Raw genomic sequence first — 12,750 nt, 5'->3', positions numbered from 1 at the left:
TAAGGAAATAACGCCCAAATGATCACGATCATATTTAAGGAAATAACGCCCAAATGATCAAGATTTTATTTATTTAATTTATTTAACATTTGTTGTCCGGGAAAGTCCGACTAGGTTCCACAGATCCTGTTTTCAGCGGAGACCCGGGGAGAAATGCTCCAGATGCATGTCTTTAGAATATATATATTATATATATATACACACACAGGCACATATATGGTGCAGGGTTTGATTCTCACATGGGGTAATTGTTTAGGCTTAAAATGGCCAACAAGGGCAGTTAGCCTAGTACTAATCTATGAAACTATATAGATGTATACACACACACACACACACACACACACACACACACACACACACACACACACACACACACACACAGAGTATCTACCAAACTTAAAAATGTTCACTTACCTGTAATGTCCAAGTGTGTAGTCTAAAGAAGTCCCATTAGTTCTTTGAGCAGCCATCTCCTACAAAGCTGACTGCTTTTCCAGATGACTTGCACAGACTCTGTATCTGTAAATCTGACTCCAAAATGCAAGTCATCTATAGCAAATCATGATAGTAATTTATAATCCAACTGTCACCAAACACAAAAGTAAAATTCTTAAAAAAGTAGTAATTTATAAAAAAAGGCTGCACTAACCTATTGGCCAACCTTCCATTATGACTGTAAGTTCCATAGCCAAGAGGAGTTGTGTAGAAAGTGACACACACACACACACATTACATAAAACAGCATAACTACCCCCAAACAATTAGGGTAAGCCTTGTCTCTGCATATTTAAGGAAATAACGCCCAAATGATCAAGATCATATTTAAAGAAATAACGCCCAAATGATCAAGATCATATTTAAGGAAATAACGCCCAAATGATCAAGATCATATTTAAGGAAATAACGCCCAAATGATCAAGATAATATTTAAGGAAATAACACCCAAATGATCAAGATCATATTTAAGGAAATAATGCCCAAATGATCAAGATCATATTTAAGGAAATAACGCCCAAATGATCAAGATCATATTTAAGGAAATAACGCCCAAATGATCAAGATCATATTTAAGGAAATAAATCCCAAATTATCAAGATCATATTTAAGGAAATAACGCCCAAATGATCAAGATCATATTTAAGGAAATAATGCCCAAATGATCAAGATCATAGTTAAGGAAATAATGCCCAAATGATCAAGATCATATTTAAGGAAATAACGCCCAAATGATCAAGATCATATTTAAGGAAATAAAGCCCAAATGAGCATATTTTCCCCTTTAGACTAATTACTATGTTAAACTTCCTTTTCAGTAGCTCTGCTAATGTTTCTTTGCCTTTTTTGTGGCATAGTGGGATAGGGCCTGGACAGTGGCTTCAGCATCTCAGGCCTATTAGGATCAAGAAGAGCTGATTTTGGGATACTTGGCATGTGCAGCTCCCTTTGGCTTACCTCTCTGGGGAGGTATATAGATTCTCACTGCAAGAGGTGACACCTGATATACATGATGGGTATAAATAGCTAATTACAGGGATTTACGAGAGATGCACCGTCTGCTGGGGAATGCATTGTCAGTCTATCCAGAGTGGAGGTATGTGGAAGTATGCACCTGTGTCATGGGCCTGGCTTAGCTGGCACTGAAGTGCATATACTGATGGCTTGAAGGAGATGGGAAAATGGCATAGGAGAAAAAAACTCAAACCAGCAGAAGATAATGCATAGTTTGCACACAATTCTTATTTCACATCTCATGGATAGTGATGTGGTTAAAAAAAGATATTCTCCACTGGAAAAGAGACGCTCTTATTGCAGTGATTTTTTGGATGCTACTACCCTGTTTTATGGTGGGCTGAAGGATCCATGGAGAATTGGATAGTTAGATTCTCAGGCCAGGGAGGTCCAAAAAGTCTACAACACATCACAAAAATGAAAAGCCATCCTATTAACTGCAGTCAACATGAGGCACTTACACCATAAAAAGCATTAATTGCATATCAGTGTGTGTGTGGTACTTCATAATATCTTGGCAGCTCCAACAAGTGTATTGGGTACACTGTGGCTTTGGTGATTGGAGACTGATGACTGATTTGAGTACCTATATGTCAGGTGTGAGACAGGAGATTGAAGTTTGCAAAGGGCAAGCAAAAAGGACTTGAGTCTGGTGGAAGTAGAGGTATATTTCCTTATTATGTCACATCCGGATTGTTACAGGATTGTATCCAAGATCCAAAGAACAGTGAGCATCTGTGGCTTGCCTTTTCTCACTACATACTTGCTCATTTAAAATGAAATGAAGAAATGTTCCCTGGATAGTAATGTGCATAATAACCTCCTCACTCATGTCATATGTTTAACTAATTAACTCTGGGGCAGTTTATTGTTAGAGCTTGACTGACCCATATTGTTTGGGTCACCATACATTTATTCTTCTGCCCTTTGAATTTAGTGTCTGTTTCACTAACAGCTTACTCTATTTCGATTGTCGTAACCACTGTCACAGTTAGAAGGGCTAATTGGAAGACCGCTGCACATTCTGTTTCCACGTTCAGGCATGTGGTCATATCATTACCTCTTCTGTTTCAAAACTAAAATGAATCTGTATGTACAACCCACTGCCCCGTCTGTCAACACAGTGGGAGGTGAGGGCATCACAAGCATCTTCTGTCACTAAACTGAGAGGTATGAATGGCATGCTGTGTCTTCTGGAACCGCATTTACAGGTACAGTCAGCCCATTGCACCTTTTGTCATTTCACTGAGAGGTATGAGCAATGTACTTCATCTTCTGCCACTGCAATCACAGGTGCAGACAGCCCATTATACCTTTTGTCACCATCCTGTGAAGTGCAGATATTCCACCGCGCCATGACAAGTACAAACAGCCCATTAAACCTTTTGTCACCATCCTTAAAGGTGCAGGTATCCCAACACATCATCTATCACCACAGGTACAGACAGCCGGTAATAACCTTTGTCCCCATCGTTAGACCACATCATCTGTCACCATAGGTACAGACAGCCCATAATACCATTTGTTTTCACACTGAGAGGTACAGCAGCCTATTTCATCTTCTCCCACCAAACGGAGATGTAAGACAGCTCACTATGTCTTCTCTCTCCACACTCATAAGTGTAGGAAACTCACCAAGGTATGGGCAGCCCAATTGTCCTTCATAGGTTCATAGGTAGGTTCATAGGTAGATACTAGGCTATCTGCCCTAGGGCATTTATAAACCTAGCCAGAGTGTATTTGGCTTCTGCCTCCCTATTAGATTAGCCTACTGTGCCTCTGTACAGTAGGTCACAGAAGGTACCCTTTTAAGATTAGTTTACTGTGCCTCTGTCTAGCAGGGACACAGGAGAGATCCCAGGAGTGAATTTGCGATTTCCCATCCACGCGTCCCTTGTCCTACAAATCCTAGCTTTCAATTGTACAGATTTTCACAGAATGTCCAGATTTTTGCCTCAAATATTTGGTCTGTTCCTCATAAAATCTGTAGTTTTCTGGCAAATCAGAGGACTGAAGTCACTAAAAATGATCAAACAATGACATATATTTGAGTTTCAGACTTCCTATCCTTCAGAAAATTCATGCTAACACAAATCATGTTATTCTAACACCTCTCTATATTTATAAGAGCAATATTTAAAATCTGTCCTTATTTTTGGGCCTTTGTCCTCCCAATATTTTAGGCTTTGCCAGATTTCTCGCATTAACAGGTTGAGAACTTTGCATACAATACTGAGAGAGGAGTGTACCATAGTACATCAGATCATAGCACATTGAAAACAAACTGTCACAATACAACTCAGCAAGCCCTGGAAGTCAACACTAAAGTAGGTCCTGGTGAAGTGAGCAAAATCTGATGGCTGGATTGAAGCTTGACAAAATGCAACACAATCATCCAAACTCTTCATAATAAGAAGTGTGCATGGGCAGAAACTGTGCTTTGTGTCACCACACTGAGTGTCATGGAGAGCCCCTGAAGTGTGGGAGATGAATTATACCTTCTGCTACCCCACTGAGAGCTCAGGGCCTTTTAGTACATGTTCTGTCACCACACTCATTATACCTCTTCTTACCACACCAAAGATATGGCTAGCTTGATTCATATTTTGATACCCCAGTTGAATAGCAGGAACAGTTATCTGAAGATGATGTTACCACTGTGAGTAGATGTGACACGATCAATACTTGATATAGTGCTACCAAGCTGAAGACTGAAGCAGCGCCATGCATCTGTGTTCACCACATTTATCTAAACGTTACCTTTTCAGTTCTGCAGATTAGTGAAAAGTATATGCATTGTAGTGGTAGACAAGAATACTGAAGAATTTAAACCTAATTTGATACTTTTACACTTTTTTTGCTGTTCTGTAAGTCAGCATTGAAATCCTCCAGCTTTCTGAGAACTGGAGAAATGGTCTGTAAACCTAATTTTGCTTTTAAGGTCAGTAGGGCTTTTGCAGCTGTAATGTATTTGATCTTTAAACAGCTGGGCTGTTTTTCTTTTTTAGCTAAAAATGTCTATAACCTGTTGGGGAGTTCCCTGTGGAGTTTTAAATATTGGTTACTTAAGCTAGTTGGAAGATTCTGGCATTCCATTACATCACTGTTAAATCCGGGCGCAAAGAGCAACCCATGTCTGCATCCTGATAAAACATCTCAAGAAATAGGCAGTCTCTTTAATTCTCGTTTGTCAATGCTATAGCACACATCACTGCTACTTTTCCCCAAGCATACCGCAGCACAAACCTTACTGCACCATTAGACCATCCTCTAACTTCCTTTCCACTGCACCTTCCCATTCCATTCACAAGGCCACTACTCACTCTGCACACATTTTCTCTTTTAAACCCATTCCAAACATTGCAATAAAAAGACTACTTCTCAAGCTCAAAACCTTGCTCTAATGCTCCTGACAACCTAACTGCACAGTATATAAAACTAGCAGTAGATGCTATTGCCTTCCCAAGAATTCTGTGTCCCTAAAATCTGGAAAAAGCATTTATTCTTCCTCTTCATAAAGGTGGCAAAAGTTCTGATATCTTAAACTTCTGACCTATTACCATTCTCTCTTCTATCTCCAAGATCTTAGAAAACTGTATACATATTCAACTTCTAAACTTTCTACTACACAACCAAATCCTGCCTCCCACACAACATGGATTTAGGCCAGGCCATAGTACTACAACTGCCCTCATATCTTTTATGGACACTGTTAATAGAACCCAAGATGCTGGTAGAATTGTCTCCTCCCTATTTCTAGACCTTTCAAAAGCAGCTGGTACTGTCTCTCACCAGGTACTTCTAACCCAACTCTGTAAGATCAGCGTTTCACCTGCCTCACTCAGCTGGTTCTCTTGCTACTTAGCAGACAGACAATAGCTGTTAAATGGCAACACTCCCTCTCTCCATGTCTTAACATCTCTATTGGAGTTCCCAAGGCTCTATACTAGGACCCCTTCTATTCAGCATTTTCATTAATAGTTTTCATTCTTCACTCTGTCAGGATCTCTTATTCAGTATGCAGATGACTCGACTATTATATGCTCTTTTGATTCCATATCTGATCTTCAACAAATAACTCAAATGGCCTTTACCTCCACTGAGACCTGGATGTACAATAATTATCTATTTATCCCTCAAACAAAACCAAGCTCTTACTATTCACCCCTAAGAAGACAACTCCCTTAAACAAAGCTCAGTTCACTATACAGTCACAAAGTAACACAACAATCAATGTTGTTACCTACACAAAACTATTAGGAGTAACTATAGATAAACACCTGAAATTTGACTTACACATACAACATAGCATCATAAAAACTCAACAAAAGCTAGGAATCCTTTATAGGCATAAACACTTCCTTAACCCCTCCACAAAACAAGACCTTGCTACCACTTACCTAACTCCCACTCTTGTCTGTGGTGCCCCTCTACATGCTAACCTCCAATCCTCCCTAAAAGCTAATCCTGAGACACATTATAACAAAATTAACAAGTTCACTACAAATGCCAAACACTCTACCCATTACTGAACCACTGTACACTCTGAACTGGAACTGGCTAAAACTACCACACTACCTCTCTTACCTGCAATTAACAATGGCACACAAAATAATCTTTAAACCATCAGACTGTCCTGCTCTTAGTTTGATATTTAGTTACTACCATCCAAGGTGTCTTCTCAGATCTGAGAATCAGCACCTTTTGCGAGTACAAAAAATGAATCTGCCAGCCAACCACCTTCTTTGTTCTTGCTCTGTAGCCAAAAAATGGAATGCCCTACCATTAACTATTACAACTACTCAGACTTTTGTCTCTTTCAAAACTTCTCTATGAGACTACCTCCCTATTCTAATGCCAGATACATTTACGTAATGTTAATCTCTTTAATTTAATTGTTCTCTGTCAGTTTCTGTTTTACCATTAATTTATTTAATTATGTTACCTTTGTTGTATTGTATATAATCTTGAAATTTATTCATACTGTATATATTCACCTCTATGTTCACATTATTGTGAAGCTTTTCTCCCCTGGCTTGCACTAAAAACGGGCTCATTACAGCCCAGTGTTATCCCAGTAAAATGCAAATGAATAAATAAATAAAATGTTTTTCATTACAAGCAATTCAGTTCTGAAACTGTGTAAACTAAGGTTTGACCTCCCCTTTTTTTCCTATTTCAGGGGAAGCTTACATGAGGCTGAGCAAACTGTCAGAAGCAGAACACTGGTACCAAGAATCCTTGAGATCTAAAAGTGACCATGTACCAGCACACCTCACATATGGAAAACTCCTTGCTGCAACCGTGAGTTCATGTTAATAATTTATGGTACACTTTAAGGTGTGACACTGAGAATTCTACACCTGGCAGTGTTGTGTTATTTCTATATATTCAGTCAGTTGAAGGATTTTAGGCAGTGGTCTCTGTTTTTGTATGAATGTGGTATAGCAGGATTAGCACCACATTGTAGGAGATGTTGCTTTCTGTTGTTCATATATCCACTTTGAAAGACGTGCCCTGTCTAATTCTATTTTTAATTGTATTAAAATGTTCAGAACTAAGAGAGTTCTGATTTAAATTATTGCACACCTCTTTTTTTTTTTTAAAATATGTTTGGAAAAGTAACTTACTTGTTGGGACTAGGACTTCTTAATGAAGCGAAAGACAGCATTAAGTATTATAGTAAGAGCCCAGTATGAACTTCCTGAGATCATAACTTTATGACTATCCATTCTGAGACCCCAGTTATAACCTGAGTCTGGCATTTGTTTGGCTTGATCCATCACCAAACAAAAGTGGTGATATGGCAAGCCATTGTTCACATTCCTATCCTATTAGGCAATCATCCTTCCTTTTAGCCTACATCTGGCAATCTAAAAACATAACACTGCCATGTTTTTTTCTTAGATTGCATTCTTGGAAACAATCTTGGACTTTTCAATTAGTGCAGAGGATTAATGCAATAAATTCTACACTCCAGGATTTTAGTCCCTTAGCATTCATTTGTATATTGTGTAAATATGAGCATCCCTGAAAAGAGATATGGGAGATCACTCAGTTAATAGATGAAAAAATAAATAAATAAATAAATAAAATAAAAAACAAATACATTAAAAGGAACAGTTTCAAAAGGAGTGATCTGAGCCGTACCTTGAAGAACATATATACCAGAAACAGTACTCTCCAATCTGACCACTGAAAATGTAAAAATTACTTCAAAAATCTAACCATAGATTTGGGTTAATATTTAGAATAATAACTAACATATGAAAGAAGGCAGACCAACACATCATTCCTTCATAGGACACAAAAAAAGACAGTATTATAATGTAAAATAAAAACACACATTTAGTAAACACAAAGAATTTTTGTTAAGTATTTTTAGATGAAAAATTTCAGGGAAAATTAGTTTATTGGAAACCGAAGCAGCAGCATATTTGGGAAGATGATTACATTTTGTAAAGCCCATACATTTTGAAGACATTGTAAGTTCATTACAGGTCCAAACAGGAGAATTTGTCTGCAATTGTAAGTATGTACCATTGGTATTTTGAAAGGGTCATTCCCAACAACCATCAAGATGTTTTATACACCTACAGGGTTAACAATGAATGTGTAAAGAATAAATGAATGAACAAACACTCCACTGTTCACTGTACTACAACATGCCAAATATAACTAATTTATGACATAATAGGCAACCACATAACCAAGCTTTTGTCTTTAAGAGAGAGGAAACTACAAACGCAAACATATACACTTAATTATATAGTCTGCTATAGCACAGTAAGTCCCTTAGCTACCACAGCAATTATGTCAACAATATTTGAACAGCCTGCTATTCAAAACAATAGTTTTACTATCTTCTTCTTTCGGCTTTTCCCAGTTAGGGGTCGCCACAACGGATCACCTGTCCGCTCATGATTGGCAGTGGAGTTTTACAGTGTCGAGTTTCCAGCCCAGTGCCCAACTTTCCACGGAAGGCACACACATGCATACACTCACACCTAGGGCCAATTTAGAGTGTCCAATCCACCTACAGCACCCGGAGGAAACCCACGCAACCACAGGGAGGACATGCAGACTTTGCACAGAAGGCACTCCAGCCAAGAATCGAACCAGAGAACCTCTTGCTGTGAGGCGGCAACGCTAAGCTCTGCACCACCCTGGCCGCCCAAAACAATAGTTTTACTATAAACACTAAAAAAGAAATGCTTTTAAAAAGGCCTATGTAGCATGTGTTATGTGGTCTGGTAAGGTTCTAGCAAGCCTGAAAAGAAGAGAGCCTCAGAACTGTTACAGAAAAGATAGTGGCAGGTAAAGTTTTGTTAAACAGTTTATTTGTAAGAAAAAGCATTTATTCTTTAAAGCATCAAGGTAGTGGTGTACCATGTAGAGAGACTGGCTGCAGTGTTGCAAAGAAATGTGAAAAAGACTAATACTACAAGTTCCAGTAAGTGAGCAACTTTGGAACAGTGCAAAATACATCTGCAGGCAACACTGGAACAGTGCAAAATACATCTGCAGGCAACACTGGAACAGTGCAAAATACATCTGCAGGCAACACTGGGACAGTGCAAAATACATCTGCAGGCAACACTGGGACAGTGCAGAATACATCTGCAGGCAACACTGGAACAGTGCAAAATGCATCTGCAGGCAACACTGGGACAGTGCAAAATACATCTGCAGGCAACACTGGAACAGTGCAAAATACATCTGCAGGCAACACTGGGACAGTGCAAAATACATCTGCAGGCAACACTGGAATAGTGCAAAATACATCTGTAGGCAACACTGGAACAGTGCAAAATACATCTGCAGGCAACACTGGAACAGTGCAGAATACATCTGCAGGCAACACTGGGACAGTGCAAAATACATCTGCAGGCAACACTATGACAGTGCAAAATTCATCAGCAGGCAACACTAGAACAGTGCAAAAATACATCTGCAGGAAGAAGCACAGTGCTTGAAACATTTAGATTTTGCAGGAGGCACAGAAGGTCAGACAGATGGTTACAAAGAGTACTGCAGTAGTGAAAATGTTTCACCTAACCCTTTACCACTGTATGATAGCAGTACTACTCCATACAACAAAGCAAGTATTCTGCTGATTGCTTTATTTAACATTGGTAGAGTAAGAAATAAATAGTCAACATCTGAGGCCTGGTTTTCTGTGTAACACTTTGGTATTATATCTGTTCAAGATTCTTGGTGGAAGGACAGTTTTTACCTATCAGCCTTTAGAGTCCATATGTATTTTCTATATACAGCTTTTAAGACAGGTAGTAGAACATTAGGAGGGACATTTCTTGCCATTAACAAGAAGACAATATTTGTAATAGTCAATATAATCCTGTCAAACAGCTAAAGAAGATTCCTCAAAGTGGGGCATGTTTAATCTTCAGACTGGTAACCACATTACGTCACATCTCTCTATCGATTGCCTTTCCACAGACCCCATTCTAATTTAACACTAGTGAAACTAATTTTACAGTAGGTATGGCCCTCATGTCCTTGTAAGGCAAAGATCATTCCATTAGCTGCAGATCTAACACCACACATTCATTTTAACCTTTTTCATTCTTAAAACTGCATGCATTTCACAGGCCACTACTGTAGTGATGGCTTCTACTACACTTACAGTTATTATTTGCAAATGAACCACAATGTATTTAGTATGCATCCACCGAGTGTGCTTTCAGGTTTTGAACTACTGATTTGCTTGTTCTGTTACCAATTCTGCTCTAGTCACCAACCTGAAAACGCACCCATACTAACAAAAATTATCACTCCTTACAACAACCTCAAGACACTTCGCTCATCTAACAAATTACTAGTCTAAACCCTCAAAAAGAGCAACTCATCTGGAGACTCTCTATATGCCAACTCTGTTACCAAAATATGAAACTCACTTCCTGTTGAGCTTACTTCAGAACCCGTTCTAACCCAATTAAAAATAAAATCTAAAGCAGTACTTTTAAAGGAATGGCTGTATCCTTGCTCTAATCCTGATTAACTCTGGCAATATAAACATGTGCTAAAGAGGCCTTTTGGCCAGGCCACCCCTACATTGCTTCCTAATTGTTATTCCATAACAAATCAGATTTATATATGACAGAATGAATAACTTTTATCCTATGTATTGTATTTGTAACAGTGCTTTAACTTATTTAATGTAACAGTTTTTCTGTATGTATGTGTGGAGCTTTTCTCCCTGACCTCCGCTGAAAATGGACAGGTATCCAGTTTGACTATCCTGGTCAACAAATGTAAAATAAAAATAAATAAATAAAATTTGTCATTAGAGACCAGCATGTGTTCAGCTAACAGTTCAGAAATGTACTGAATGGACAATAATTGATTAAGCAGTTATTCAATGGTAGAACCTTTTATCTCTTGGTGTGCTTTTTTTTCTTGTCAGTCCCGTTGGTGGCCACAAATATGTCCATTTTTCTTATGGTGCGGTGCAGTGGTGCAGCAGTTAACATTGTCATCTCACAGCAAGAGGTTCTTCAGTTCAATTCTCTGCTAGGATGCCTTCTGTGCAGAGACTGTATGCCCTCCCTGTGTTCATGTGGGTTTCCTCCCACATTCCAAAGACATGCATCCGTAACATTTCTCCCCAGGGCCTCCACTGAAAAAAGCCTCTGTCCTAGTCGGACTTTCCCGGTCAACAAATGTTAAATAAATAAATGGTGGACCTAAAATTATGCCATAAGCAGTAATATCTACCACGTTTCCAGAGTGACTGTAAAATTAGTGGCATTGATGCTATTTGTGTTAGCTTCTGACATCTAGCTGCATTTAATACTGTATTCTAAACAAGCTTTGACTGAGCATAAAAACATAATGATGTTGTTGTCTGGTTTTGAGAGAATACTTACAAAAATGACATGCTGCTAGAAGGCTATCATTACCAGACCACATAACACATGCTACATAGGCCCTTTTAAAAACATTTCTTTTTTAGTCTTTGTAGTAAAACTATTGTTTTGAATAGCAGGCTGTTCAAATATTTTTAACATAATTGCTCTGGTAGCTAAGGGACTTACTGTGCTATAGCAGACTATATAATTAAGTGTATATGTTTGTGTTTGTAGTTTCCTCTCTCATAAAGACAAAAGCTTGGTTATGTGGTTGCCTTTATATGTCATAAATTAGTTACATTTGGCATGTTGTAGAACAGTGGAGTGTTTGTTCATTCATTTATTCATTTGTTCTTTATACATTCATTGTTAACCCTGTAGGTGTATAAAACATCTTGACGTTTGTTGGGAATGACCAATTCAAAATACCAAACGGTGATACATACTTAAAATTGCAGGCAAATTCTCGGTTTGGAACTGTACTGAACTTACAATGTCTTCAAAATGTTTGGGCTTTACAAAATGTAAAACAGCTAAGCAGAAAGCTACCACATAATTTAATAAGGTAAGTCAAGTCCAAAGCAAATTACATTAAATGTAAAGCAATACATATACATCCTTTGGATGAGATGTTAATCAGTGGCCTTACATACTTCAGTTGGTGGTAGTTCAGATGGACGTAAAAGATCCCACAGCACCTATTGAAAAGAGTAGGGGAAGATTCCTGATGAACTGCCCAAATTTCTTGTATTATAGAACTACCACCTCAGGTCACCTCTGAAAAGAGAAGGCTAACCTAATGAGACTAACCTGGTCAATAAAGACTAAATAAGATAAAATATAATACAATAAATTAATTAAAAAGGCAAATAGAGTCTCTAGTGCTATATTAATATATGTACAGAACAGGGTGAATAATGTGAATTGAAGTATATAAAATATTTAAAGAGGACAAAGAAGTAAGTGCCAAGAAGTCAGCTCAAAGACTTAGAAAAAATGTGGAGGTCAAGTGTTTCTCAGATGAAAGGGAAAAACGTTGCACAGCTTTTATCCAGTACTGCAAAGGCTTTTTCCTTGATGAAAAGTTTAGTTTGAGGGACTGTCTCGAAATGTTTTGATGACAGCAAAGATGAATTACTGATAGGTATTTGTGTGGGGGTGCAGCCATGTTATAAGCATAAATACAGAAGAATGTAACACATATTGAGCTTATAGTGAAATGGGTCTTGTATAGTGGCTCTGTAAGGTGATACAGTGGTACTTTATATTTGGAATATGGAGAAATAATTTGAAGACATAATTCTAGAGAATTTAAGTTCTGAGTGGTGGCAGCAAATGTGAGCAGTAATTATACTAAGTATGCGCAGGA

General features: G+C 38.2%; 1 protein-coding gene across 1 annotated transcript in view; it reads left to right on the top strand.

Moving 5' to 3' along the window:
* TMTC2 (transmembrane O-mannosyltransferase targeting cadherins 2) overlaps positions 1-12,750 on the top strand; it is a 1,891,588-nt gene that overhangs the window by 1,236,608 nt on the left and 642,230 nt on the right. The window contains exon 8 of the mRNA XM_044088436.1: positions 6,692-6,813. Within this exon, the coding sequence (XP_043944371.1) occupies positions 6,692-6,813 (122 nt within the window). The remainder of the gene's footprint in view (positions 1-6,691; positions 6,814-12,750) is intronic.

This window comes from Protopterus annectens, chromosome 11.part0, assembly GCF_019279795.1.
Source record: "Protopterus annectens isolate FY-2018-M chromosome 11.part0, PAN1.0, whole genome shotgun sequence".
NCBI lineage: Eukaryota > Metazoa > Chordata > Ceratodontiformes > Protopteridae > Protopterus > Protopterus annectens.
Note: the sequence above shows the minus strand (reverse complement) of the source record. Positions and strands in the feature narration are given on the sequence as shown.